Source organism: Halichondria panicea, chromosome 14, assembly GCF_963675165.1.
Source record: "Halichondria panicea chromosome 14, odHalPani1.1, whole genome shotgun sequence".
NCBI classification, from domain to species: Eukaryota; Metazoa; Porifera; class Demospongiae; order Suberitida; family Halichondriidae; genus Halichondria; species Halichondria panicea.
In genome coordinates, this window is record NC_087390.1 from 2,945,379 (window position 1) to 2,973,309 (window position 27,931).

At 43.3% G+C, this 27,931-nt stretch overlaps 5 protein-coding genes across 6 annotated transcripts; 4 read left to right on the forward strand and 1 right to left on the reverse strand.

Moving 5' to 3' along the window:
• The first annotated feature begins 671 nt into the window (after nucleotides 1–671).
• LOC135348144 (sushi, von Willebrand factor type A, EGF and pentraxin domain-containing protein 1-like) lies at nucleotides 672–1,959 on the forward strand. Its single transcript, XM_064546321.1, has 6 exons — nucleotides 672–816; nucleotides 894–1,085; nucleotides 1,147–1,335; nucleotides 1,454–1,627; nucleotides 1,681–1,736; nucleotides 1,789–1,959. Exons 1-6 carry the CDS (start codon nucleotides 672–674, stop codon nucleotides 1,957–1,959), a joined length of 927 nt encoding a protein of 308 aa, XP_064402391.1.
• A 697-nt stretch (nucleotides 1,960–2,656) lies between these two features.
• On the forward strand, nucleotides 2,657–4,776 carry LOC135347610 (sushi, von Willebrand factor type A, EGF and pentraxin domain-containing protein 1-like). Its single transcript, XM_064545644.1, has 7 exons — nucleotides 2,657–2,850; nucleotides 2,907–3,281; nucleotides 3,387–3,587; nucleotides 3,656–3,841; nucleotides 3,962–4,129; nucleotides 4,183–4,238; nucleotides 4,293–4,776. The coding sequence occupies exons 1-7, from the start codon at nucleotides 2,679–2,681 to the stop codon at nucleotides 4,650–4,652; spliced, it is 1,518 nt and encodes a 505-aa protein (XP_064401714.1). The 5' UTR covers nucleotides 2,657–2,678; the 3' UTR covers nucleotides 4,653–4,776.
• Nucleotides 4,777–4,951: 175 nt separating this feature from the next.
• On the forward strand, nucleotides 4,952–7,068 carry LOC135348145 (uncharacterized). The gene is made up of 6 exons (XM_064546322.1): nucleotides 4,952–4,960; nucleotides 5,202–5,379; nucleotides 5,429–5,803; nucleotides 5,860–6,029; nucleotides 6,079–6,551; nucleotides 6,611–7,068. Exons 1-4 carry the CDS (start codon nucleotides 4,952–4,954, stop codon nucleotides 5,961–5,963), a joined length of 666 nt encoding a protein of 221 aa, XP_064402392.1. The 3' UTR covers nucleotides 5,964–6,029; nucleotides 6,079–6,551; nucleotides 6,611–7,068.
• LOC135347635 (sushi, von Willebrand factor type A, EGF and pentraxin domain-containing protein 1-like) lies at nucleotides 7,060–11,210 on the forward strand. Of its 2 annotated transcripts, XM_064545674.1 has the most exons (8): nucleotides 7,060–7,221; nucleotides 7,428–7,501; nucleotides 7,563–7,748; nucleotides 7,856–8,029; nucleotides 8,083–8,138; nucleotides 8,189–10,483; nucleotides 10,540–10,598; nucleotides 10,660–11,210. In XM_064545674.1, exons 1-6 carry the CDS (start codon nucleotides 7,193–7,195, stop codon nucleotides 8,546–8,548), a joined length of 879 nt encoding a protein of 292 aa, XP_064401744.1. In that variant the 5' UTR covers nucleotides 7,060–7,192; the 3' UTR covers nucleotides 8,549–10,483; nucleotides 10,540–10,598; nucleotides 10,660–11,210. The 2 variants fall into 2 exon arrangements, with proteins under 2 accessions (XP_064401744.1, XP_064401743.1); XM_064545673.1 differs by lacking the exon at nucleotides 7,060–7,221 and having other exon boundaries at nucleotides 7,234–7,501.
• LOC135347576 (golgin subfamily A member 4-like) lies at nucleotides 11,150–27,931 on the reverse strand. The gene is made up of 11 exons (XM_064545605.1): nucleotides 27,779–27,931; nucleotides 27,092–27,490; nucleotides 23,769–23,924; nucleotides 22,562–22,765; nucleotides 20,918–21,007; nucleotides 19,408–19,494; nucleotides 18,544–18,624; nucleotides 13,439–17,914; nucleotides 12,781–13,253; nucleotides 12,464–12,677; nucleotides 11,150–11,414 (listed from the first exon to the last, which is right to left on the reverse strand). The coding sequence occupies exons 1-11, from the start codon at nucleotides 27,851–27,853 to the stop codon at nucleotides 11,271–11,273; spliced, it is 6,399 nt and encodes a 2,132-aa protein (XP_064401675.1). The 5' UTR covers nucleotides 27,854–27,931; the 3' UTR covers nucleotides 11,150–11,270.

Sequence of the window (27,931 nt, forward strand, 5' to 3'; positions counted from 1 at the left end):
GCTAGATCTATGTATACTGTATGTGAACGTCATAAGGGGGTCATTTGCTGTCTCGATCCCATATGCTACAAAGCTTGCATTAATTTTGTCGTGTGCTGTAATTATGCCTGGAAAGTTGATATTTATCTCTCTATTGGTCACCACAATAGTTCAGTTGATCACTGGACAACAAGGTACATGTACATGTAGATAATCTCCATGTTACTATAAGTTGTCACCTGATACAGTTTACCTGACACTGGGATCGGGTCTTCCTATCACTACGAACAATGTGGAGATCCTCATCACTGACATTGGAGAGGATGCTGTGGGTGGTCTTCCTTCTCTCACCTGTCACACTGACCTCACTACCTGCTGTAGAAGTGGTGACAACAATGGTAATGGAGGACTGGGACAGTGGACGTATTCTGATGGGAGTGTGTTACTGCAAAATGGTGGCTCAACGAATGTTGGAGATCAATTCTACGTTGTTAGGGGAGCACCTCAGCTTATCAGACTGCATCGTAGAGATTATAACAATCCCCTCACTCCAACCGGATCCTACTGTTGTACCGCACCAACTGACGGAGGAATAGAAAGGACCCTCTGTGTCAACCTGGGTAAGTGTGATAATCGTTATGTTAAATGGAATACGTCAATGCAGTTGTGTGCTTCCTCCACTGACTAATGGGATGCTCTCCTACTCCGACTCAACACTGGGTGAGAACACCGTGGCCACCTACATCTGTAACACTGGTGGCTACACCCTCAATGGAGGCAGCACTAGGACTTGTGGGAGTGATGGAGTATGGAGTGGATCAGCTCCAACCTGTCAATGTATGTTCCAGTTCAGAGTATCATATAACTTAGGAGAGCCATGAACTACCATGCATGCATGGCTACCATCATTCCAGTCACATGTTCTGATGATCTCCCGATCATTACCAATGGAGGCATAACCTATGCTGGTGGGTCCACTAACAACAGACCATTGGGTGCTACTGCTATGTACATCTGTTTCCGTCCCTACCGCCTGGTTGGATTGTCAATGAGGACTTGTGGTAGTGATGGAATGTGGAGCTCGTCAACAGCTCCAGTATGTCAGCGTGAGTGAAATAGAATGTGGACTACTGCATGTACCTATATAGGCTATTCCCATGCATGCAGGTGTATGCTCTGATTTACCCGTACCAACAAACGGGATGATCACCTACAGTGATGGATCCACTAACAACAGACCAGTCGACACCAGTGCTACACACAGCTGTAATAATGGAACACTCTCTCTGGAGGGGATACAAGGTTCTGTCGTTATGGTGGGATCTGGAGCGGATCAGCTTCCGTGTGTCAACGTAAGTGAAAGCATTCATGCATGCACTCCTGGTATGGAGTATGATATCAACGTATCATTTTAAAATGAAGAAATGTGTACAGAACTTGATAAGCTTAACTATTATGGATTTGTTTTGCTCAGTGTGCCTGTCTCTCCCTCCTCTGACTAATGGGATGATCTCCTACTCTGACCAAACACAAGGTGAGGGCACTGTGGCTACTTACAGCTGTAACCATGGTCACAATCTTGATGGAGACGCCACCAGGACTTGTGAGAGTAATGGAGTGTGGACTGGGTCAGAGTCAACTTGTCATCGTGAGCATTATTACCCTAAAATGAACAACTCATAATAAAATATTTACATACAGCACAAACAATAATACAGCTTAAGTTTGGACCAACAAGTCATTGCCTCAACTGGAATGTAAGTTATATAAGTACTCAGTGTACATAACTATAAATCCATAATTTTGCAGGAGGGTAAAGCTGCAACTATAAGTGGAAACCTGCGACAGACAGTCTACAAAGTTATAGCTAAAAACAGTGAAGGCATCTCATTGGCCAATATCGATGATGGTGTGTTCAGTTGCCGCACATCTCAAAAGTACACAACATTCCGAACCACGATTGATGGAACAGCAAACTAATTCGTCAAGAGCAGCTGCCGTTATCCAGGAGTGGGGGTGGAGTCTGGACCTGTGATGAGGGTGGAGTGGTATCTGGTCAATGTTATCGGTGGCAAGTGCCCAGTTGTTATTGACTCCTTGAGTGAGGAAGAATGTATAGAGAACCAGTGTGTGGAGAGTTGCTTGGCTGTGTGCAGGGCGAGGGGGTAGACATAATAATTAGTGGGACTCAGCTTTATAGCTTTAATTAATAACAGTGAACACTAAGTCTTACGTACTATAGATGGCTTAAATGTTTTGTGGACAAATTGTGTACAGCGTGCACATGTAGTGGTCTTTGACGAGAACTGTTCCGCCTATACGTATATCGGCAATGAGTGAGCGGAGGGAGTGTGGCCTAACCACACCCTAGCAACATAGTTATAAGAGACGAAAAACTATTGTTTTTACAGGACAGTGATGTAGAAACAATGTTTTCTGCATACTTAACTTGTAGCTACATAATGAAAATTGTGAATATTATCAGACTATCGATTATGATCAGACTATGATCAACCAGGCTAAACCTTTATCCTTAAACAGACGTACATGTGTATGTATGTAGTCTGTGTGAGTGCATGACGTACTGCATGTATAGACATGTATAATTGTCTGTGCATGTGTTTACATAGCTAATGGGGTTATTCCTTATGCATTTCAGTTAAAAGCCCATGCTACAATAAACGTTACGCTATAGATCTATGTATACTGTATGTGAACGTCATAAGGTGGTCATTTGCTGTCTAGATCCCATACGCTACAAAGCTTGCATTAATTTTGTCGTGTGCAAGTACGTTGTAATTATGCCTGGAAAGTTGCTATCTATCTCTCTCTTGGTCATCACACTAGTTCAGTTGGTCACTGGACAACAAGGTAAACAATCTCTATGTGTAAATGTTGCTATAAATTATATTGTTCACCTGATACAGTTTACCTGACACTGGGATCGGGTCCTCCTATCACTACGAACAATGTGGATATATCTATCACTGACATTGGAGAGGATGCTTTTAGTGATGGTCTTCCTTCTCTCACCTGTCACACTGACCTCACTACCTGCTGTAGAAGTGCTGCTGACAACAATGGTAATGGAGGACTGGGACAGTGGACGTATCCTGATGGGAGTGTGATACTGAACAGTGGTGCCTCAGCGTATGATGGACAGCACTTCTACATTAACAGGAATGCACCTCAGCTTATCAGACTGGCTCGTAGAGATTATAACAACCCTCTCACTCCAACCGGGTCCTACTGTTGTACCGTACCAACTACTGGAGGAGATATGACCCTCTGTGCCAACCTGGGTAAGTATGTTGATCGTTATGGTATACGTCCGTGCAGTTTTTTGCTTGTCCATCATAACTAAATTAAAAGCCATAAACTACGTACGGTACCCCCCATTTTTGCAGCTGGTCCAGCCACATGTTCTGACAATCTCCCCGACATTTCTAATGGAGGCGTAACCTATGCTAGTGGGCTCACTAACAACAGACCAGTGGGTGCTACTGCCAGGTACAGCTGTTTTGGTCCCTACAGTCTTGTTGGAGTGTCAGTGAGGACCTGTCAGAGTGATGGAACCTGGAGCTCGTCACCAGCTCCAGTGTGTCAGCGTGAGTGAAATAGAATGTGGACTAGAGTCTACTGCATGTACCTATATAAGCTATTCCCATGCATGCAGGTGTATGCTCTGATTTACCCTTACCAACAAATGGGATGGTCACCTACAGTGATGGATCCTTTAACTACAGACCAGTTGGCACCAGTGCTACACACAGCTGTAATAATGGATATACTCTCTCTGGAGGAGACACAAGGTTCTGTCGTTATGGTGGGATCTGGAGTGAATCAGCTTCAGTGTGTCAACGTAAGTGGAAGCATTCATGCATGCACTCCTGGTATGGAGTATGATATCATTCTATCCAATTGTTGAATGTATCATTTGAAATGTGTACAGAACTTGCTATTATGGATTTGTTTTGCTCAGTGTGCCTGTCTCTCCCTCCTCTGACTAATGGGATGATCTCCTACTCTGACCAAGGTCAGGGCACTGTGGCTACTTATAGCTGTAACCATGGTCACAATCTTGATGGAGACGCCACCAGGACTTGTGAGAGTAATGGAGTGTGGACTGGGTCAGAGTCAACTTGTCACCGTGAGCATTATTACCCTAAAATGAACAACTCATAATAACTTATTTACGTACAGCACAAACAATAATACAGCTTAAGTTTGGACCAACAAGTCATTGCCTTAACTGGAATGTAAGTTATATAAGTAATAATGCACTCAGTGTACATAACTATAAATCTTTGCAGGAGGGTAAAGCTGCAACTATAAGTGGAAACCTGCGACAGATGGTCTACAAAGTTATAGCTAAAAACAGCGAAGGCATCTCATTGGCCAATATCGATGATGGTGTGTTCAGTTGCCGCACATCTCAAAACTACACAATATTTCGAACCACAATTGACGGAACAGCAAATACGAATTCATCGAGAGCAGCTGCCGTTATCCAGGAGTGGGTGGAGTCTGGACCTGTGATGAGGGTGGAGTGGTATCTGGTAGATGTTATCAGTGGCAAGTGTCCAGTTGTCATTGACTCCTTGAGTGAGGAAGAATGTATAGAGAACCAGTGTGTGGAGAGTTGCTTGGCTGTGTGCAGGGCGAGGGGGTAGACATAATAATTAGTGGGACTCAGCTTTATAGCTTTAATTAATAACAGTGAACACTAAGTCTTACGTACTATAGATGGCTTAAATGTTTTGTGGACAAATTGTGTACAGCGTGCACATGTAGTGGTCTTTGACGAAAACTGTTCCGCCTATACGTATCGGCAATGAGTGAGCGGAGGGAGTGTGGCCTAACCACACCCTAGCAACATAGTTATAGGAGACGAATTTATTATATTGTTTTTACAGGACAACAGTGATGCATGTAGAAAATGTTTTCTGCATACTTAACTTGTAGCTACATAATGAAAATTGTGAATGTTAAAGAACTCTATCAGACCATCGATTATGATCAGACTATAATCAACCAGGCTAAACCTTTATCCTTAGACATACAGACGTACATGTGTATGTAGTCTATGTGAGTGCATGACGTACTGTATGTATAGGCTATATACATGTATAATTGTCTGTGCATGTGTTTACATAGCTAATGGGGTCATTCCTATTGCATTTCAGTTAAAAAAGCCCATACTAAAATTAACGTTACGCTAGATCCATGTATATACTGTATGTGAACGTCATAAGTGGGTCATTTGCTGTCTCGATCCCATACGCTACAAAGCTTGCATTAATTTTGTCGTGTGCAAGTGCGTTGTAATTACGCCTGGAAAGTTTCTATCTCTCTCTCTCTTGGTCACCACAGTAGTTCAGTTGGTCACTGGACAACAAGGTAGATAATCCCAATATGTATTGTTGCTATAAATTGTCACCTGATACAGTTTACCTGACACTGGGATCGGGTCCTCGTATCACTGCGAACAATGTGGATATCCTCATCACTGACATTGGAGAGGATGCTACTGGTGGACATCCTTCTCTCACCTGTCACACTGACCTCACTGTCTGCTGTAGAAGTGATGCTGACAACAATGGTAATGGAGGACTGGGAACAGTGGACTTATCCAAATGGGAATTTGATACTATAGGCAATGGTGCCTCATATGCTGCTGGAGAGCAGTTCTACATTAACAGGAATGCACCTCAGGTCATCAGACTGCATCGTAGAGATTATAACAACCCCCTCACTCCAACCGGGTCCTACTGTTGTACTGTACCAACTACTGGAGGAGAGACGACCCTTTGTGTCAATCTAGGTACTAATTGTGTCTGTTGATCCCGATGTACATGCAACGACAATTCAATTATGCAGTGATTAAGTGTGTAACTCTCTCACTGACCAATGGGCCTACTCTGATCCCAGACTGGGTGAGGGCGCCGTGGCTACTCACAGCTACAACCATAACTACGTTCTGATTGGAGACACCACACGTACATGTCAGTTTGACAGCAGATGGACTTTGTCTGCCCCATACTGTGCTGGTAAGGTATAACAATAATGCAAATTAATGCTACATTATTCACTCCACAGACCAAGCCTTGGTTCAGCTAAAGTTTGGACCAACAGACTACTGTTTACATTGGAGTGTGTGTTAGTGCATGTGTACGAATGAAAGAAGACAGTGCAAATCATGGTCTACCATTCTCCCATTATATGGGGACTTTCAAAGGTCAATAAGAGAAGCAATGCGGAAAGCCATCCAAGAAGCTGTCTTAACCGAGGGAAACCAAACCTTTCCCCTGGAGCACATCTCGGAGGGAGTCTTCAGTTGCTATGGCAGCAGAAACCACACCACCTACCGTGCCACCATCACAGGGACAGACAGGCTGAATGCTAACAAGGTTCTTTCTATGTCAACAAGTGGGTGGAGTCAACAGTGCTGTCTCTATTCACAATTTTACTACAAGCTAGTAGATCTAGTACATTGAAAATCATGCCTGGAAAGTTGCTTTCTACCACTCTCTTGTTTACCACAATAGTTCAATTGGCCACTGGACAACAAGGTATAATCCCAATGTGTAACTGATAATTATTGCTATAAATGTTATTGTCACTGATACAGTTAACCTGACTCTGGGATCTGGTCTTAACATCACTACTAACAATACTGAGATCCTCATCACTGGCATTGGCATTGGCATTGGAGAATATTTTGGAGGATATTATGGTTATCTTCCCTCTCTCACCTGTCACACTGACCTTGTGACCTGCTGTAGAAATAGTGACAACAATGGTAATGGGGGACTGGGACAGTGGACGTATCCTAATGGGGGTGTGATACTGCAAAATGGTGGCTCATTGAGTGCTGGACATCAATTCTACGTTGTAAGGGGAGCACCTCAGCTCATCAGACTAAATCGTAGAGATTATAACAATCCCCTCACTCCAACCGGATCCTACTGTTGTACCGTACCAACTACTGGAGGAGTGATGACCCTATGTGCCAACCTGGGTAAGTGTGTTGATTGTTATTTTAATGGTATACGTCAATGCAGTTGTGTGCTTGTCCCTTCCTCCTCTGACTAATGGGATGCTCTCCTACTCTCTCAACACTGGGTGAGAACACCGTGGCCACCTACACCTGTAACACTGGTGGCTACACCCTCAATGGAGGCAGCACCAGGACTTGTAGGAGTGATGGAGTATGGAGTGGATCAGCTCCAACCTGTCAATGTATGTTCCAGTTCATATAACATAATTATAACTTAGGAAAGCCATGAACTACTCCCCCCCCATGCATGCATGGCTACCACCATTCCAGTCACATGTTCTGATGATCTCCCGATCATTACCAATGGAGGCATAACCTATGCTAGTGGGTCCACTAACAACAGACCAGTGGGTGCTACTGCCACGTACGACTGTTTTGGTCCCTACAGTCTTGTTGGAGTGTCAGTGAGGACCTGTCGGACTGATGGAACCTGGAGCTCGTCACCAGCTCCAGTGTGTCAGCGTGAGTGAAATAGAATGTGGACTACTGCATGTACCTATATAAGCTATTCCCGTGCATGCAGGTGTATGCTCTGATTTACCCTTACCAACAAACGGGATGATCACCTACAGTGATGGATCCTTTAACTACAGACCAGTCGGCACCAGTGCTACACACAGCTGTAATAATGTATACACTCTCTCTGGAGGGGACACAAGGTTCTGTCTTTATGGTGGGATCTGGAACGGATCAGCTTCCGTGTGTCAACGTAAGTGAAAGCATTCATGCACTCTTGGTATGGAGTATGATATCATTCTTATCATTTTAAAATGAAGAAATGTACAGAACTTGATAAGCTGGATTTGTTTTGCTCAGTGTGCCTGTCTCTCCCTTCTCTGACTAATGGGATGATCTCCTACTCTGACCAAACACAAGGTGAGGGCACGGTGGCTACTTACAGCTGTAACCATGGTCACAATCTTGATGGAGACGCCACTAGGACTTGTGAGAGTAATGGAGTGTGGACTGGGTCAGAGTCAAGTTGTCATCGTGAGCATTATTACCCTAAAATGAACAACTCATAATAAATTATTTAAATACAGCACAAACAATAATACAGCTGAAGTTTGGACCAACAAGCCATTGCCTCCACTGGAATGTAAGTTATTTAAGTAATCACTCAATATACCTATTGTGATAAGTTGGCAGGAAGGTAAAGCTGCAACCATAAGTGGAAACATGCGACAGACAATTTATGAAGTCATAGCAAGAAGCAACAAAGACATCCCACTTGCCAATATCGATGGTGGTGTGTTCAGTTGCCGCACGTCTCAAAACTACACAACATTCCGAACCACAATTGACGGAACAGCAAATACGAATTCATCGAGAGCAGCTGCCGTTATCCAGGAGTGGGTGGAGTCTGGACCTGTGATGAGAGTGGAGTGGTATCTGGTCGATGTTATCGGTGGCAAGTGTCCAGTTGTCATTGACTCCTTGAGTGAGGAAGAATGTATAGAGAACCAGTGTGTGGAGAGTTGCTTGGCTGTGTGCAGGGCGAGGGGGTAGACATGCATAATAATTAGTGGGACTAAGCTTTATAGCTTTAGATAACAACAGTTAACACTAAGTCTTACGTAGATGTATATAGATGATAACTTTATGTTTGTACAAATTGTGTACAGCGTGCACATGTAGTGTCTTTGACGAGAACTGTTCCGCCTATACGTATATCGACAATGAGTGAGCGGAGGGAGTGTGGCCTAACCATACCCTAGCAACATAGTTATAAGACACGAAACTATGATTATATTATTTTTACAGGACAGTGCATGCATGATGTATACATGTATAGAAACAATGTTTTCTGCATACTTAACTTGTAGCTACATAATGAAAATTGTGAAGAACTAGCTCTATCTGACCATGATTATATTGATATGATCAGACTATAATCAAGCAGGCTAAACCTTTATCCTTAGACAGACGTACATGTGTATGTATGTAGTCTGTGTGAGTGCATGACGTACTGTATGTATAGGCTATATACATGTATAATTGTCTGTGCATGTGTTTACATAGCTAATGGGTATCGCATTTCAGTTAAAAGCCCATACTACAATAAACGTTACGCTAGATCTATATGTGAACACATAAGGTGGTCATTTTGCTGTCTCGATCCCATACGCTACAAAGCTTGCATTGATTTTGTTGTGTGCAAGTACGTTGTAATTATGCTCATCACACTGGTCACTGGACAACAAGGTAGATAATCCCAATGTGTAATGTATTGTTGCTATAAATTGTCACCTGATACAGTTTACTTGACATTGGGATCAGGTCCTCCTATCACTGCTAACAATACTGAGATCCTCATCACTGCATGGCATTGGAGAGGATGCTGATGGTGGTCTTCCCTCTCTCACCTGTCACACTGACCTTATGGCCTGCTGTATATAGAAGTGGTGCTGACAACAATGGTATGGGATCACTGGGACAGTGGATGTATCCTGATGGGAGTGTGATACTGGGAAATGGTGCCTCAGAAGTTGCTGGACAGCAGTTCTACATGATAAAGAATGCACCTCAGCTTGTCAGGCTAAAGCGTAGAGAGACTACCAACCCCCTCACTCCAACCGGGTCCTACTGTTGTACTGTACCAACTACTGGAGGAGTGGAGATAACTCTCTGTGCTAACCTGGGTAAGTGTGATGATTGTTAACATGGTATACGTTCGTGCAGTTTTGTGCCTTTCCTCGCTCCCCCCACCAATATTATATAGGGTGATTTCCTACGTATACTCTGACCCAACACTGACTGGGTGAAGGCACTGTGACCACCCACAGCTGTAACCGTGGTTACACACTCAATGGAGGCGCCACTAGAATTTGTGGGAGTGATGGATTGTGGTGTTCAGTATCATAACAAAGAACCATAAACCATAAGTGCCAACCTCCAAAGAAAAATTTCCAGGACAAAAAAGTTGAGGGGGTTTAGCCCCATTTTTAGTGACACTTGAGGAGATTTATTACCTGAGGCCGTGCCGCGGCCAGCGGATATAATAGTGTGACATGTGAGTCTACTCACCTGGATGACATAGCACTGCATTTACAGCTTGGATAGCCCTCACACAACAAGTTATTAGTTTTAATAGTGGCAGCTTTTGATGTTAAAGGCTCGCTGTGGAATAAAAGCGGAGCAAAAGCTAAGAAGCACATGTTACACACAAACAAACTACTATACCCGCTGGCCGCGGGTAATAAATCTCCATAAGTTAGTGTCACTACAGCGTAATTTAACTGTATGGTTTGCTGTGACATGTAGCTGTGTGCCTGTCCCTCCCTCTTCTGACTAATGGGATGATCTCATACTCCGACCCTCCTACACTGGGCGAGAAAACTGTAGCCACCTACAGCTGTAACCGTGGTTACACACTAATTGGGGACAGCGCCAGGACTTGCGGGAATAATGGATTGTGGACTGGGTCAGAGCCAACTTGTTTTTGTAAGCATTATACCCTAATTAAGTGAACTCAAACACAATCACCTTATACCATGCAGCAGCACCAACAATAATACAGCTGAACTTTGGACCAACAAGTCATTGCCTCCACTGGAATGTAAGCTATGATATTGATGTATAATCCTCAATTATTAATGTATCATGCCTAATTTTTGCAGGAGGGTAAAGCTGCAACCATAAGTGGTAACCTGCGACAGACAATCTATAAAGTCATATAGCTAGAAGCAGCGAAGACATCCCATTGGCCAATATCGATATAATATGATGGTGTGTTTAGTTGCCGCATGCACACCTCAAAACTACACAACATTTCGAACCAAAATTGACGGAACAGTGCACACGACTTCCTCGAGAGCAGCTGCCGTTGTCCAGGAATGGGTGGAGTCTGGACCTGTGATGAGGGTGGAGTGGTATCTGGTCGATGTTATCGGTGGCAAGTGTCCAGTTGTCATTGACTCCATGAGTGAGAAAGAATGTCTGGAGGACCATGCAGTGTGTGGAGAGTTGCTTGGCTGAGTGCAGGGCGAGGGGGTAAGGACTGATTGGAACTGATATACATACACGTACAGTGGCTTTAGTATTGAACGGTAGAAACATTTAATAAACTTATAAATGTATAGTACATGAAATTATGTTTGCTTATCGATATTGTGGACGTAATTATGTTCATAATTATGAGGATATGAAAGAATTAGACAAAATTTTACAATCTTCAAATCATTGTTCAATAAAGCTCTCTGCATGTCAGTCACTATAATGTTTGCCATAGTTACGGTGATGTGAAGAAGTAGCTAGGTTTGTCCTCCAGTTGTTTCTTCTGTTTGTCAGAGAATCTTGCCAGAGCTGCAATGACCGTCACCAAGTGCTGGGTCTGTCTTCCCATCATGTACTCAAACAACACGTTCTTGAAATACTGTGTATGTTATGTGGGGGGAGAGGGGGGGGTAATTGAACTGATGAAATCACGGTAAGGTGCAGGTTTAATCAATTGATATCCCACATGTACTTTGACTTTAAGATGAAATCTATGAAACGTTCAGCAGCTCCATTGTTAATCCGGCCACCCTTGGGACAGTGCAGCTTGGCTAGAATAGCGAGGTGGCTGCATTTCAGAAAATAGCCACGGCTAAAAAGCGGTCCCCACCTCGAATCTAATGATTAATTTTGCGGTTCTGTCTCGAGGCTAATGAATTATTTTGCTTCCAAATCACACCCACAACGTCATATTCGGTTGTACTGTATTAAGGTATCTAAAAACCTAGTTTGGGGCAGCCAGTATACGGAATAGCGAGTGGCCGCATTTCAGGGCGAGTTTTGTGTAGTATACATCTAGCTACAAACCAAATGGCCGGTATAATTATCGTGGGGGCCGTACTTCAGAGAGCCGGAATAGTGAGAGTCTACAGTGGGCCTTAGGAATAGTGAGAGTCTACAATGGGCCTTAGGAATAGTGAGTCTACAGTGGGCCTTAGGAATAGTGAGAGTCTACAGTGGGCCTTAGGAGTAGTGATAGTCTACAGTGGGCCTTAGGAATAGTGAGAGTCTACAGTGGGCCTTAGGAATAGTGAGAGTCTACAGTGGGCCTTAGGAATAGTGAGTCTACAGTGGGCCTTAGGAATAGTGAGAGTCTACAGTGGGCCTTAGGAATAGTGAGAGTCTACAGTGGGCCTTAGGAATAGTGAGAGTCTACAGTGGGCCTTAGGAATAGTGAGTCTACAGTGGGCCTTAGGAATAGTGAGTCTACAGTGGGCCTTAGGAATAGTGAGAGTCTACAGTGGGCCTTAGGAATAGTGAGAGTCTACAGTGGGCCTTAACTGCTCGTTGTGAATATTCTGAAAAACATTTTTTTTTATAAAACTGCAAAGCCTATAAACACCTGCTGTTCCCTGTTCCCAGGCAGTCACCCATCTCCTACATTGTACAATACAGCTACCAACTTTATGTACATCTACATACACTCACCTCAAACTCGGCTCCGTGAGGCTCTTGTTCCAACACAATATCCTTGGAGGGCGTATCTGGGGGTGATGAGGGTCGGGTGGGTGTGACCATTCCCCGTGTGGGTGTGGTCATTGTACTAGAACGCTGTAGTGTTTGGTTCTCCCTCAGCAGTTGTTCCCTCGTGTCCTCGCTGCTCCTCAGGGCTTGCTTGTACTCCTTCACCATACTCTCCAGTCTGGGGAGCAAAGTCACATGACAATCAATGAAATGTACGCCCAATTTACGCCTAATAATTTACAGCAATTACTACTGTTTTTGTACTTCACATGCTCGCTCACCTTGTGATGTTTGATTTCTGACCAGACAGTTTCTCTCTCTCATCCTCCAGTATCTGTAATCGCCCAACCAGCTCCTGTTTCTCAACCTCGTGTTGTTGCTGTAGTGACTCCAAGCCCGTCCCCTTTGACGTATGCTCAACTATCTCTTGCTGATGCTGCGAGCGAATAGCATCCACTTCGACTCTGTGACTGTCTTGTAACGCAAGAAGATGTTTCTCCAACTTAGAGAACTTGTCTTCTTCTCCTAACAATCTGTCCTTGGCTTCTTGTAGCTCAGAGCGAGATGAATTCAGTACCCTCTTCAAGTCGGCAATCTCAAACGAATATCGTTCTTCCACGTTTCTGAGTTCTTGCTCATGTTGCTTAGCGACTGAGACTCCCTGTGTTGACAGCTGTGCTTTCTCGACTGAGTACTTCTGTTCTAGTTCCAGTTGCAGCTCTAGGAGGCGAGAATCGAAGCTTGAACTGTTTTCCTGCAGATTATAATAATACATTGCACTACAGCTTTTCTGTCAGTACATTCGCCATGACAACAGTGTTACAAAAGCTTGTACTGTGAATATATATATACACATGCATGTACACATACAGATTGCACTATAGCTATAGTTAAATACACGTCTGACTCAGCAATGTAGACTTATGGAACCATCCTTACCTGAAGCTTCTCTTCACACTGCTTCTTCATGGCTACCAATTTAGACTCAGCCTTTTTCTTCACCTCTGCCATCTTCTTCTCACACTGCTCCTGTGTTTGAGATAGCTGTGCCTCCAGCTGGCTAACTCGACTAAGTGTGGTGTCCCTCTCTTTGTCTCTGTCTGTCATACTCTGCTCATTACTCGACCGTAACACCTCGTGCTGACTCTGCAGATCTGACAGCTGCTGTTGTAGAGCTGTAATCTCTGATAGTCGTTGTTTTAGTGCGTCCATTTCTGAGAGTTGCTGCTTCAGCTGTTCCTGCGTCTGAGACAGCTGTGCCTCCAGCTGGCTAACTCGATCAAGCGCGTTGTCCCTTTCTCTGTTCCTGTCCGTCATACTCTGCTCATTGCTCGATTGTAACACCTCGTGCTGACTCTGCAGATCTGACAGCTGCTGTTGTAGAGCTGTCATCTCTGATAGTTGTTGCTTTAGTGTGTCCATTTCTGAGAATTGCTGCTTCAGTTCGGCTAACTTGCTGCTAAGGGTAACATTTTCTTGTATTAGTCGCTGGTGCTCCACGTTAGAGGACACAAGGAGCTCTTCTAGTTTGGTCTTCCACTCCTCTTCTGTCTCGTTGGCCATTTTTTTGGCTTGTCTGACATCAAGCTTCAGTCTCTTGACAACTTCTTTGTGTTTAACTTCCACTTCTTCTAGAGTAGCTGTTCGCTCAGTAGTCGCTTGAGTTAGTGATTCTTGAAGCTTGTCTTTCTCTAGTGAGAGGGCAGTGACTTGCTCATTCTTAGCCTGTAGCTCAGATTGTAGATTAGACGACAGCAGCTGCAGTTCTTGTAACGAGGTATCGAGGACAGACTTTGCTTGCAGGGATTGCTCAAGCTGAGAAGAAAGAGATTGTTTTTCATCAGCTAATTCAGTTTCTTTGTTTTCCATAGTCACCCTCAAAGATGTGACTTCAATAGAGCTTGCTTCTTTCAGTGAGGTGATATCCTGCTCTTTGACAGTGAGTAGGTCTTGTAAAGTAGCCATTTTGTCCACTAAAGACAGTTTCTCTTCAGATAATTCGCTAACTTTCTTAGCCAGTTGAGTTGTCTCATCTTGTAGTCCAGTGCGACTGCTCTCCCCCTCGCTCTCAAGTGATGCTATTTTCTCTCTGAGCTCAGTTTCTTTAGCTTCAAGTTGAGTGGTAAACTGTCTCTTCAAAGACGCTAACTTTGTTTCAGCTCGCTTCTTCAATTCCAATCTCTTTGTTTCCGCCGTAGCTTCAAACGTCGACATTTTCTTTAACAAGCTCTTTAATTCTTCATCCTTTGCTGACAGTGTGCCCTCAAGGCGCTTGACCTCTAGCTGTTGCTCTTGCAGCTGCATCGTGAGAGTTTCAATTTGTCCGTTGCTTTGTGTAAATTTCTCCTCCAGCTGAGTGACCTTTGAACCCACCTCTCGGTCAAGTTGTGACACCATATCTGCTTGATGCTTCTCTTCCAAGGCTTGTAACTTGGACGCCTGCACTTGCTTCAGCTGTTGCAACTTCTCCTGGTAAGTTTTCTTGAGGCTAGCAAATGAGTTCAATTTCTCTTCGTGTAAAGTTTTCAGTTGGGAGTGATTTTCTTGCTCTTCTTTGAGAGAAGTGGTCAGTTCATCAATTTCCCGTTTGTGTGTTGCTTGTAACGATTGAGTAGCCTCAGAATGCTCCGATGTCACTTTAGCTAGCTCTTCTTGGTGAGTATTTTGAATTGCTAGCAATTGTCCCTCTTTGTGTTCCAAAGTTGAGTTGATTCGTTCGATTTCTTCACTGTGAGCTACTTTGAGAGCCTCCATTGCAGTTGTGTGTTCTTGAGTGAGTTTAACGACTGTTTCGTCAGAGCTGCTCATGCTACATTGCAGTTGTGATTCTTTCTCCTCCAAAACGGACGAAAGACGACTAATCTCTTCATCTAGTTTGTTGTTTAGTGCCTCGAAAGCTGCCGTATGTTCTGCTTTTAGAGTAGTCACGGTCTCGTTGAGATTAGCCTGGAGTGTTTGCAGTTCATCATCCCTCTCGGCAAGTAGGCTAGTGAGACGGTCGATTTCCACTCTGCGATCTGATTGGATAGATTCTAGAGCTGTAGAGTGCTCCTGTGTTAGTTTAGCGATTGATTCTTTGTGATTGCCCTCGAGCGATTGAATAGTTATCTCACGATCTTCTTTGGCTGAGGTCAGCTGATCTTTCTGTGATGATAGCTGATCTTGCAGTTTAGATAAAGTTTCTTTGTGTTTCGATTTCATGTCTTTGACAATCCCACTGTACTTGGTTTTAAGAGTGGCCAATTCTTGGTCGTGTTTCTTCGCTACCTCTTTTGTTGAACTTGAGCTATCCTGCATTAGTTGAGAGCTCTTCTGTTGCTCACTGTCTAGGGAGTCTCTAAGCAACGCCAGCTGCTCTTCGTAGTCTTGTTTTAACGAGTCTTGTTCGGACATATGCAAATGTTTGAGCTCTTCAAGTACTTTAGAATGAGAGGCTTCAAACCTTTGCTGCTTGGTAGTTAATGCAGTTTGGTGGTCCAATTTCAGCTGATCAATTTTAGCAGTTTTGGATTTAATTTTACGCTCCAATTGAGCAATCTGCGTCTCTTTCTCCGATAGTGTAGCAGAGAGTGACTGATTTTGAGCACTTATCTTTTCCCTCATCTTGTTAACTTCTTCACCGGCTGTCTTCTTTGTTGCCTCCACTGTCACTTGGCTCTCCTCAGAAAGTCGTCTCAACTCTATATCTTTCTCAGCGAGAGTGCTTTGCAAATGTTCCATTTCTTGTTGGTGAGCAATTTCAGATGTTTTTGCTTTTTCCTCGAGACAAGCCATTTTTTCATTAAATTCTTCAATCTCAGTCTTGAATTGGTGCTCGCCTTGTCGGAGTTTTTCAATGTTTTTCATATGAATTTCGTCCATTTCCTGCTGGTGTGCAGTGACAGTTGTAGCCTGGAGTGATTCAAGCTTAGCAATCTCACCCTCTAGTTGGGTACACTTATCTTGCAGCTGCTGTGAGGCTTCCCGCGAGTTTGTCAGCTGCTCTCGGAGGTCGTTTGTGACTTGTGTTAGCTGTTGATTCTTACCAGACGCCAGAGCCTCTAACTCGGCTTTTAGACCATCGAGAGTTTCTTTGTGCTCTGATTTGGTAGACTCCATTTTTGAGGCTAGTTCATCTTTCTCTTTTAACACTTCTTGGTAGCCAGAGTTCAACTTTTCAAGCTCCAATACTGCACCTTCTTGTTGCGATCTCATTTCCTTCATCTTAGAATCTGTATCTACTCTCATTTTTTCCACCTGTTCTTCATGTTTTTTGACTTCTGCTTCACGCTCTTCAATCACTGAACCTAATGCATCTTTATGTTTATCGATCTGTTCTTGCAGTTTCAAATTGTGTTCACTCTCAAGTTGAGTTCTGAGTGTCTCCATGGCAGCGGAATGTGCCAGCTGTAGCTCGGACATCTTGTCCTGCCATTCTGCGGCCAATCTCTCACTGTCTGCACCGCCCTCCCCCCTTAATCTCGTGACCTCCTCTGCGTGAGCGGTCCTCAAAGATTCTAGTTCAGATTGATGACTGTTTCTTATCGAATCAAGTTCTCCTTCGTGGGTAGTTTTCCAAGTCTCTAATTCACTATGATGTGTGCTTTTCAATGTCTCTAGTTCATTCTGGTAGGTACCTTGAAGTGCTTCTAGTTCTTCTTTACGATCCTTTGCTAACGTTTCCATATCTTGTTTGTGGGTAGCTGTCAATGCGTCAAGATCACCTTGGTGTGTGGTTCTTAGCGTCTCCGTGTCTCCTCTATGAGTGCCGTGTGCCGACTCTAATTGGTTCTCATGGGTACGTTGCAATGTCTCTATTTCTTGCCGATGAGTGGCCGTCAATGTATCCAGCTGGCTCTGGAAATCAGTCTTAACATCGGTCACGGTCTGTTCATTGGTTGCTGTTAGTTTCTCAAGCTCCGCCTCTCTAGCCTGCAATAGTTCATTTGTTTCTTGAACTTTCTTTTCTAGTTTATCTTTCGTTTCTTGAGTAGTTTTCAACTGTTCCCTGAACTGTAAAGCTTTTGTCTTCATTTTGTCGAGCATGGTGGAGAGCTGGGTCACCTTCTCTTGCTGTTGGCTCATCTCTACTTGGTGAGTTTCTATCATCGTCTCTTTGCTCTTGGCTTCTTTGGCAACGTCTGTTTCTTTCTGCGAGAGAGTTTCGTCTCTTTCTTGCATTGTCTTTTGTAGACTGGATACCGTTTCCTTGGAAACTTCAATTTCTTTCATTAGTTCCACTATTTTAGTTTGGAGATCGGAGTTTTGGTTTCGTAATTGACTAACAATTGTTGTATGTTTAGTACTGAGTTCTTTAAGTTTTGCCGATAGTGTGGCCTCCTTTGAAGTGGGTGTGGTTTCTTCTTGACTGGGTGTGGCTTCGGATTTGGTTGGAGTGGAAGATTGTTTCATTTCATTTTCCGATAGTGTCTGTGCCTGTTTGTGTGTGTGTGTGTGTGTGTGTGTGTGTGTGTGTGTGTGTGTGTGAACGGTGTGTGTGTGTGTGTGTGTGTGTGTGTGTGTGTGTGTGCCTCTGTGTGTGTGTCTGAAAGGGTAAAGGTATAAATCCATTTCCTTGTCTACATGCATGTACACATGTAGCTTTTAGGTTCAATTATGCATACACTGTGTGTGCGAGTGTGCATGCATACAGTACATATACAGTGTACATGTATATAGTCTACATGTATATAGTCCATAGCTAAAATAAGATTGTGAAGGCATTAACAGTTAAATTCAGATATCAATTGATCTTCTGTGCATAATGTTTCCTTAAGTACTCGCATTAATTTTGTGTGTGTATTGCTAAGCAACAAAAGTTTATTTAGACAATATCGCAAGCCAAATAAGACCAATTAACAAGTTCAAGAATGCAGTACCATAGAAACATGTACACTATACGTACAGTAATATTGAGTCACTATGACAAACTCACACTGTAGAAGCTTTAGCAAGCACAACCTTAGAGTAACATGTACTATCAAATGTTTGTTTTTAATGTTTGTTTTAACACAAAGCAAACTGCTGCTGGAACGAACTACCATAGAAACACAACTGTGACTTACAATGTCAACACTTTCTGTTCTTGCTTGCTCCAACACTTTAGTTTGTTCGACTTGTTTCTTTAGTTCATCGGCCAACATGCTCTGTGAATGTGTGTGTGTGGGGAGATGTGAGGGGTGTGTGGGGTGAGGGTGTGTGGAGTGAAGAGGGTGTGTGTGTGTGGGGGGGGGGGAAGATGTGAAGGGTGGTGTGGGGTGAGGGTGTGAGAGGTGTGTTGTGTGTGGGGTGAGGAGGAGGGTGTGTGGGGTGAGGAGGAGGGTGTAAGAGTGTGTGAGGGGTGTGTAGGGTGAGGATGTGAGAGGTGTGTGGGGGAGGAGAGTGTGTGTGGATGTGGGGGGAGGAGAATGTGTGTGTGGGGTGAGGAAGGTGTGTGTAGGTGTGGGGGGAGGAGGGTGTGTGTGTGGGGGGAGGAGGGTGTGTGTGTGGGGGGAGGAAGGTGTGTGTGGGTGTGGGGTGAGGGTGTGTGTGTGTGTGTGTGGGGTGAGGGTGTGTGTGTGTGTGTGGGGTGAGGGTGTGAGAGGTGTGTGTGGGGTGTGTGGGGAGGGAGGGTGTGAGTTGTGTACAGATGTAGATGTGGTGTAGCTAAGCAATGAATTAGGTTAGGCTGAGGTTTCAAAGGACCTTTATGCACCAGGGAATACTCATACTCTCACAACCACTACCATAATTATCTCAACAACAGGAAGAGTTACAATTATGTAAGCTAATTATCAAAGGATGTTCAACTGTTTGGTGATTAAAGATCCCATGTAAACTACAAGCCAGAAACAGCTGGTAGTGGATGTGGGGTGGGATATGCTGGGCTGGGAGGTTATAGCCCAAGGGCTCGTGGTACATGTACATGCACACACTGTGGTCTTCAGCACCTTTTCAGATTGTAGCTGTTGTATCTTTTCTTTGGTTAATTTGAGAGCACTCTTGTACTTTCCCAGGGACGTCTCCAACCCAGTCACCTGGAAGGGGGGGGATGAATAACAACCCGTTACGGTAATACATTTGACCAATCAAAAATTATTATTATTATTAATGTAGAGGCAATGTGTTATCGCTACAGCAACAAAGCTGGTTCTTCTCATGAAATCATAAATACTCAACATATGGTATGCTTCCTGTAAATTAACTCTAAATCTCAATAGAAAAGCAACCATACATACCATACAGTGTAATTCATTCATCAAAGAGGAATCATCTATAAAACCATAGGCCACAGGAAGTGTGGTCAATGATATCAGATGCCACTAGAAACAGTACATGTAATTGAAGAAGATAATGTAATGAGCACAATTATAGGTAGCCAGCCACAAAGATACAATAATTTTACAGCATATAAGCATGTAAAATGCACTACGGTCAGTACAAGTACATGTACATGTGTAGGCATGTGTAGGAGGTTAGGGCACTGACACTAACTGGAAATGGTAACAGTATTCCGTAAATGTTTCGAACAAATAATTTAATAACAGATTTGGATTAAGTACGTACTAAACTCTTGATACGTACTACATGTAGCTGCATGTACGCAGAACTATGTTTACTTTAATCGGACAATCCAATTAAGCACTGGGTATACAAGTATCAGCACGAGTCTGCTCCTCATAGGAGGCCCATGTTGGCAAGCTCATTTCTACCTAAATCATAAATGACAAAACCAAAACTTTTACATCATAGTGGCGTGATCACAACTGCATGTCACTTAAAATCAATTCCCACAAGCTCTAAGGCCAGTGCACTTATACACATGACATAACCCCCCAACAAGCAGCAAGCTTTTAGATCAATAGTCCGCAACCACACAACATGACCGCAGATTAAGTACATTATGGCAGCTACTGTAACCCGATCCAGAAACAGAAGCCTGGCTAGTAGCTTATAGAGGCCCTATCCAAACAGTGCTCAGGATGGAGCCATTAGGTAGCCACTTAGAGTAGCCAACACACAGACAATGATGTCTTCAAGGAAAAGAAAAAGAATCACTGCTTGGGGATGTGGTTTGAATGATAAATAGTAATATGAAAACTTAGCACTCTGGGAAATGTCGGCTCGAAACCGTAGGAGTGTAATGCGATACCACGGGAACTAGGACACACAACGGCTCATAAAATGATACCATGGGAACTAGGACACACACTGACTAATCATGGAGGTGCTCGTATTACTAATTTAAAGGAGACGGTGGGCAAGTGAGGGGGGAAACAATAAAGGTATACTCCATTACCGGCTTGATAACCATCCTTGGGACAATCTCAACATCCATTAAAATAATGGAAAGTTTATCAACATTCCCAAATCATGTTTCGGCTATTCCATTAAAAAATATCCGAGAGTAGAAAACATAAAGTCTAGCTGTTGCAACTAATAGTCAGATATGGTTTGTACCTTTTGTTTGAGTTGCTGTAGCTCCTCGTCACCAGGTGGTGAGGGGTCACCACTGTGGGGGTCTGTCACACGCTCCTTTAACAGACGAATCTGCATGTGGGTGGGTGTGTGCAGGGGGAGGGGAGAGGAGGAGTAGGGTAAAGTTACAATAATGTGTTTAGGGAAGCTAACGGACGTACGTAGTTCGGGGGTGGATTAAAGAACATGCGTACTTCACAAGCAAATAGCACAAATGAAGCGTGTCCGCCCCATACAATAAATAACCCCCACCTAACAACTACAAAGGGCTATAATTAAAGGGTCGTCCTCCAGTGAGCAGGTGTTCTCGTGACGACAGTGTGGGGCACACAAACAGTGTGTCAGACGATGTCAATAATTCCATTCATTCACACGGTTTATGACATAATACAAGCTTAGCAAACGTGACAAAGAAGTCTCCTAATTGAGAAGTGGACCAACAAACTCCACTGACTAATAGATTTATTATCAATTACAGGAAGCTAGGGAAAACTGAATTCACACACAGCTATAGTGTTACGTACAGCTTGCAGGATAAACTTTTATTGTGCGCTAGCCACAACAATTGATTACAGTTCAGACTATTGCTCAGACTATAGACTCGTAAATATAGGGGGTCCTCAACTTAAAATGAAAACAAATTTAAAGGCTATAATCCAGCCATAGCTGGCTGGGACAATAATCATCATGAGATGAAGAAAAACTCAACCAGTTCAATGCTAGTATGCAGCCATGCAGCCAGCACAGGGGAAGGGCTTGTCGTTCAGATGTAGTTTTTATCCAAAAAAATGCAACAAAAAACAACACACACCCAAAACGCATCAATAACTACAGCTTGATCGTACCACACAAATTAGCCTCCTTCACAAGGCCTCAACAAGGACCATCTTCAGTGCAGCCTGGAATCGAGGCTACATACTAATATGTGTGTACACCAACATTTATTCCAAGAACAGCTATTTACAACTGTACTGTTGTATCTGATAGGGTAATGGAATTGCGATAACAGGTAACACAAATTAGCACGCAACTACAACTGTGCTTACAGATTAATTGTCACCAAGGGTGCCAAAGCTCAATAACAACGATGTAATGGCTATTTCGGGTACACCCATCACAAGTTAACACAATTCACAGCTGCTCATCTGTTTATGGGTAATGTTTAAAGAGGCAAAACTCGTGTAGATAACCAGTACAGGCCAAAAAAGGACATTAGATTCATGGCGAACATGCCATATTCAGAGCTGTACTAACTCAACAATGTTTAAGCTCAGGTCATGAATCTCATTAAGCCGCCATGAATAGCCACTAAAGTTGTTTGCTGCCCAGCAACTATTGGTCATAACAGAGGAGATAAGAATTGTGTTTGTGTGCAAAATTTGGTTATCAGTGACCATATATCTAGAACTCACACCTTCACATGGACACCACAAAGATCTTTAAGGGGGGTTGTGTAACAGGTCATAATAATGAGTCAACATAATAACAAGACCAAAGGGATTTAGGATCAGAACGTGATTACCATAATAGAGTGGAGATGTCACTGCCTAATGCATGTACACTGTATTGTATACACGCGGACAGCCTCTGATCATGCACCCGCTTCCCACTGACCACACCTCCTACCTGTGTTGCCATGACATTGATTTTCTCATCCTTCTCCTCGAGGTTGAGTTGGAACGCCTCCTCCATGTGAGCCTTGGCTGCCTGGTCCAGTGACTGTACTTCCTTCATCTCTTCTAGTTTACGCTGTGCCCTCCTCTCAGAGTCGGTAGACGTTGTCTTGAAGGACTCGTGCTCTTTTTGGAGACTGCGATAGACTTCCAGCAGCTGTGCATGAGTGTGTGTGTGTGTGAGGGGGAGCGTGTGTGGTGTGTGTGTGTGTGTGGTGTGTGTGAGAGGGGGCGTGTGTGTGGTGTGTGTGTGTGTGGTGTGTGTGTGTGTGAGGGGGGTATTAATAATACACCACTCAAAAACATACTGAATGGACAACAAACATTTCTTGAATGCAATGTATCCACTCTCTGAACGAAAGGTTAATTTATTCACGATCGATGATCTCATCCCAGCACATTCATGACAAAGACTGTACACAAGAACTGTCAGTGTTTTATACACAAGCTAATGAACAGTTTGCAATCTGCTTAGACACAGTTCCCTTGGAGACAACAAATGCAGAACACAGGAAACTGCATGTTTAATAACAACTAGGAACTTTCTCAGGGCTGAACAAACGCTAAAATTCTAACCCAATCTTCAAGGCATTCTCAATAGTCGATGTGGCAGAGCCCTAAAGCTGCAAGCATTCGAAATAAATTTAAAGCCAGCTACAGGAAATAGTAGCGAGAGCATGAATATTCATGCACTCCTGTAGCTACATTGTTCCTTGTGTACTGAAAACAAAAAACTTGTAGTCCAACATGCCCACAAACAAGCACTTGTTAACTTTAGCCGTGGGATATACATGCAGATCAATTTTAGCAGCTGGATCTCACTGCCTCAGGCTTCCACAATACAGCCATTACCACATTCAGATTACACAATGAGTTCTATGCCCTGCACAACAGCAGCTGTGCTTGTGCTATCCCAGCACTTAGTTTGAAAACACTGAGTTAAGCACACCACATGTGCTTACACAGTAAGACAGGTCAACACATCTCTAGTAAGCACTCAAATATACCCTGGGGACAGCACAGTGCTTGCATAGTTACGCAATATATAGGGAATTTCACTTAATAAGAACAGTGTACATGCATAGAATTGACTAGTGAATAACTTAAATCCTACTATTACTTCAGATTCTATACATACACACACGCTATATACTTCTCACCTCACTAAACCGTCCCTTGTAACGCAATGCCGTCTGTCGTTGTTTCTTGACAGCTGCCACCAGCTCATCGTGTGAGACAGTGTCCAGAGTGGAGTAGTCTGTGTCGTCCTGAATGGGTGGGCGTGGCTCAGATGATGGGGCGGGGCTGGTTCCATCCTGCAGGCGTGTATTTGAAGAATGAACATACTATAGGGTGTTATACAGGATTTTGAAGTAGAGGGAGGAAATAAGAAAAGTAACTAGAAAATTTTGCTAAAAATCAATACCCTGTTTGTATGTAAAATTGCCAGCTGTGGACCCCAACTAGTACCTGAATGTAAATTTTAGGGGAGGGGGGGGGAATTGGAGCTAGGGGGGATATTCCCCCTTTCCCCTGTATGACACCCTGATATTACATGTGCATTGCATATAAACTTTCCATCAGCAAATTAGACAGTACACACACTGCATTGTTTATTGATCTTTTTTCAATGGCCCAGGAAACATTGCAGATAAACATTGTCCTTAAAAAAAACCAGCTGTAGGATTTCCATCCTTCCACTAGGAGGATGTGTGGATCCTTTGTATTGTGTTGGATTCATGCAGATGCCACAAATAGTGGGCTAATGGTGACCCCTAGGAGACCTACTTCCTGAGGGTACAGGATATGTGAAAACTCACAGGAGCAAATAATACCAACATAATGTACACAGTCATGTGCATTGGCTTTGTGTGCATGTGCATTGGTTTTGTGTGCATGCCCTTCCTTGATTATTCTAATGTTGCAGCATAAACCAACTTTTCACATGCCCAGCACAATTTCATCAGTCTATGGCCTAACCACCACTCAGATAAGGTTATTGATAGGATGGCAGTTATGCACAGAGGTTACAAATGCATGGCTTCACATAAAACTTGCACTGAAAAGCAGAAAAGCGGAAAAGCATTCAGCATTGGTGGTCCTAGCCAGCAAGTAGTCTACGTCATAGGATGAATAGCCCATGGTACTCTTGAATAGTGCAAAGAAGGAAATTCCTCTTATTCAGTATTTCAAAGACTATAGTTATAGGAAGCAAGGTTGAAGGAATCCATTACCAGGAGTTTCATTACCTGGTACCACCGTGGTACCGTGGTACCATGCACTATACATGTGCAGTTTCTAGTGAAGAGCTTCTCTAGATATCGTATGCCATGTATTGTGAGGGCAGATGTAACTAAAGAGTATCTTGTTACTAGGTTGGTATAATTATGAACTGAATTAGCCATTGGTTCAAGGTCACATGAGAAACATAATGAGGCTTCTAAGAGGTTTAGTTGGCAACCAACAGATACTACATTGAATATGATCTAGAGAACAACATGTTAATTACTTGATCTACACATGCATAATTAATACAATAGGCAATCACTACACTGGCAAGAAGTTCCCACCATCCCCAAGGAAACCTGACATTTACTATGGCTTCATATATCCATCTCAAGTCATGATCAGCCTATTATAAATCACCTTTCTTGTGGTTGCCTATAAAAGTACTTTGTTGCTAGGCACCGCTACATTAAAACCACAAGGACATACATTGTATGGCTGACCACCATGAACAGAAGCCCCTAAGTCCATTGACCCCTGTTCCTATGAAACTCAGCTCTTGTATAAGACAGGATGTTAATCTATAGTATAGTACACAACCTTGCACAATGGGAACGAAAATTGGGACATGGTTTCAGGAAGATGTGTATAGTGAAATCATCGACAATATTATTATCTGTTGTGTATATATACAACAGAGATACTGTTACACTTTCACTGTATACAATAGTGTATCCTAGGCAGTGTGTACTGTGTACTGTACGAGCTACGTCAGCCTACGTGCATACACTGTTCCTGACAGCTAGCCAATGATCTTTCCCAGGGTGTGGATCTGAATCACCTGGCTGCACATTCTACAATTACATCAGACGGTAGTCTATCATATACATGTATGGGGAACCATTGGACGAATGCACAAACAAAGATGGACTTTTTATCCAGAACCAAGTTATTGACGTAAACATGTAACTTGGTGCAAGTGATTACAGCTAGGCTTCAGGTTGAGTAGCGTAATACACATTTAATGCTTGACTTGGTACAAGTAATTACAGAGAGGATATGCTTGGCCGTAAACAGATGTTTAGCTCATATTCGGCAGAACAAAAAAGGCATTTCAAATAATGGGCTATAGGTGTATTAAATTTCACTTACACACATATGTAGGTCATCTAGCATGTAGAAACAAAAGCAACATCTATCATGCGATTTCAACCACTTAAGGAACTATTATGTCATCAAGATCACATCACTTGGTTTAAACACACTGTTAAATGGAGTCAAAAGGTCGCTACCGTGTGTATATGGCTACTGACCTTTGCTAAGATACACAGAACAGTGGGCAAGATTCTCATAGCAAAACACACAGACTAGCACAGGTGGGCCACGCCAGTTACTGACAGCAACAGATCATGGAATGCTGCAAACAAAAACACAACAGATTCTAAAGATACCTTCAAAACTGCTTGTGTAGAGCTTAGAGCAGACAAAATACACACAGTTTAAAGTGAAAGCTAAGCGTCCATTAGCTATATACCGGTACGTAAAAAGAGATGGGTAGCTCTGCAACATTATACAGGGCTTGTAAAGAGCTTGTAAAGGGCTTGTAATAGCTCAGCAAAAGCTTGTTACCTGCACAAGTGCTTGTAAACACCTGTACCATTGTACAGGTGTTGTACAGGCCAAAACATGTTCAATTAATTAATGTTCTAAAATACAAGTAGAGCGTGGGAATAATTCATCTTCAGACCTCAGCTGCACATGGCAGCAGCAATTATTAGCAAAGAGGATAATTAGATAAGCGATTGACTCAGCTCTAAGGTTTGAGCAGGTGGCCTTGTAAGAGCAGCTAGGCTTCCTAAGCTAACCACCATCTCCAAGCAATACATCCAGACACAATGGGCATGTAGTAAATACTACTTAGGACCACTTAAAAACGTGAAAACATACACAAGTACGTATCGAATTATTGTATAAGTGGTAGGGAACAGATAGTATATAAACATCTTCTCCCAGTTCCCATAGATTCCAACACAGGTGCCCAATGTTGTGTCTCAGTGGGTGCAATAAAGACAGGGATTTAGCCAGCATTATTACAGATTCCATAATTATACTTCCTAGTAACGTAGGACTGCTTAATAGTAACTTAAAGTAATCCACTCTAACGACCACTCTAACGATGTACACGTACTAGCGCCCCATTTTGCATAAAGTACAAGTCAGTATGATTTTACAAGATGTTAAGTGTGAGCTCATGTACCTTTGGTTCGGCTCCTTGCCACACCTTCCTGAGCCGACTGAACATGCCTCCAGTGGGTGTGGGGGTCAATGGGGTGACCCCCTCGTTAGTGGTAGGCTCATTCTCAGCTTCATTACTTGCAGGGGGCGGTATAGACACAATCAGAGTTTTAGGTTTATCCATGTTGGGTAATTCGGATATTTTGGAGACATCATGTGATGCTTCAGTAGATTCAGGGGTAGTAGTTGTAGTTGGCTCAGCGGTAGCTTCTTTGGGCATCGGATTAACATCTTTGTGCGGTACATCTTGAGACTCCGTACTCTTGGATTTTAAGACTGAGGCTTCTTCTGGTAGAGAGGCCTCAGTGGAGGGGGGTGGGGTGGGTGTGGGGTGGGTAGGAGTGTCAGCGCTACCTTCATCCTGACCGAGGAGTGTAAGTGGGGGGAGACGTAAAGGCCGTATTAGTAGTGTGTTTTGATAGAGCATATGCATCAACAGCAGTTATGCACGTATATCTATTAGTTCAATGTACGTACATCAGCTTGTACTTGTACACGTACACAGTATGTACACAGTACTGTACACGTGCACAGTATGTACATAGTATAGTACTGTATACAGTACAGTACAGTACAGTAACATTGTGTACATCCACCCACGCAATGTGACTACCACGCCCTCTCCAATCAAGGGACCGAATATTCTTACTTCTTGATGAGTCCCTTTGGGGCTGGGAGACTTTGCTTTCTCTTCGATAGTCTTTTGTTTCAGCTTAGCAAACATGCTGGCCTCCGTAGAGTCTTGTGCAGATCAGTTAGCTGTGGATAAACCACGTTTCCTTGGGACTGAAAAACTGAAAAA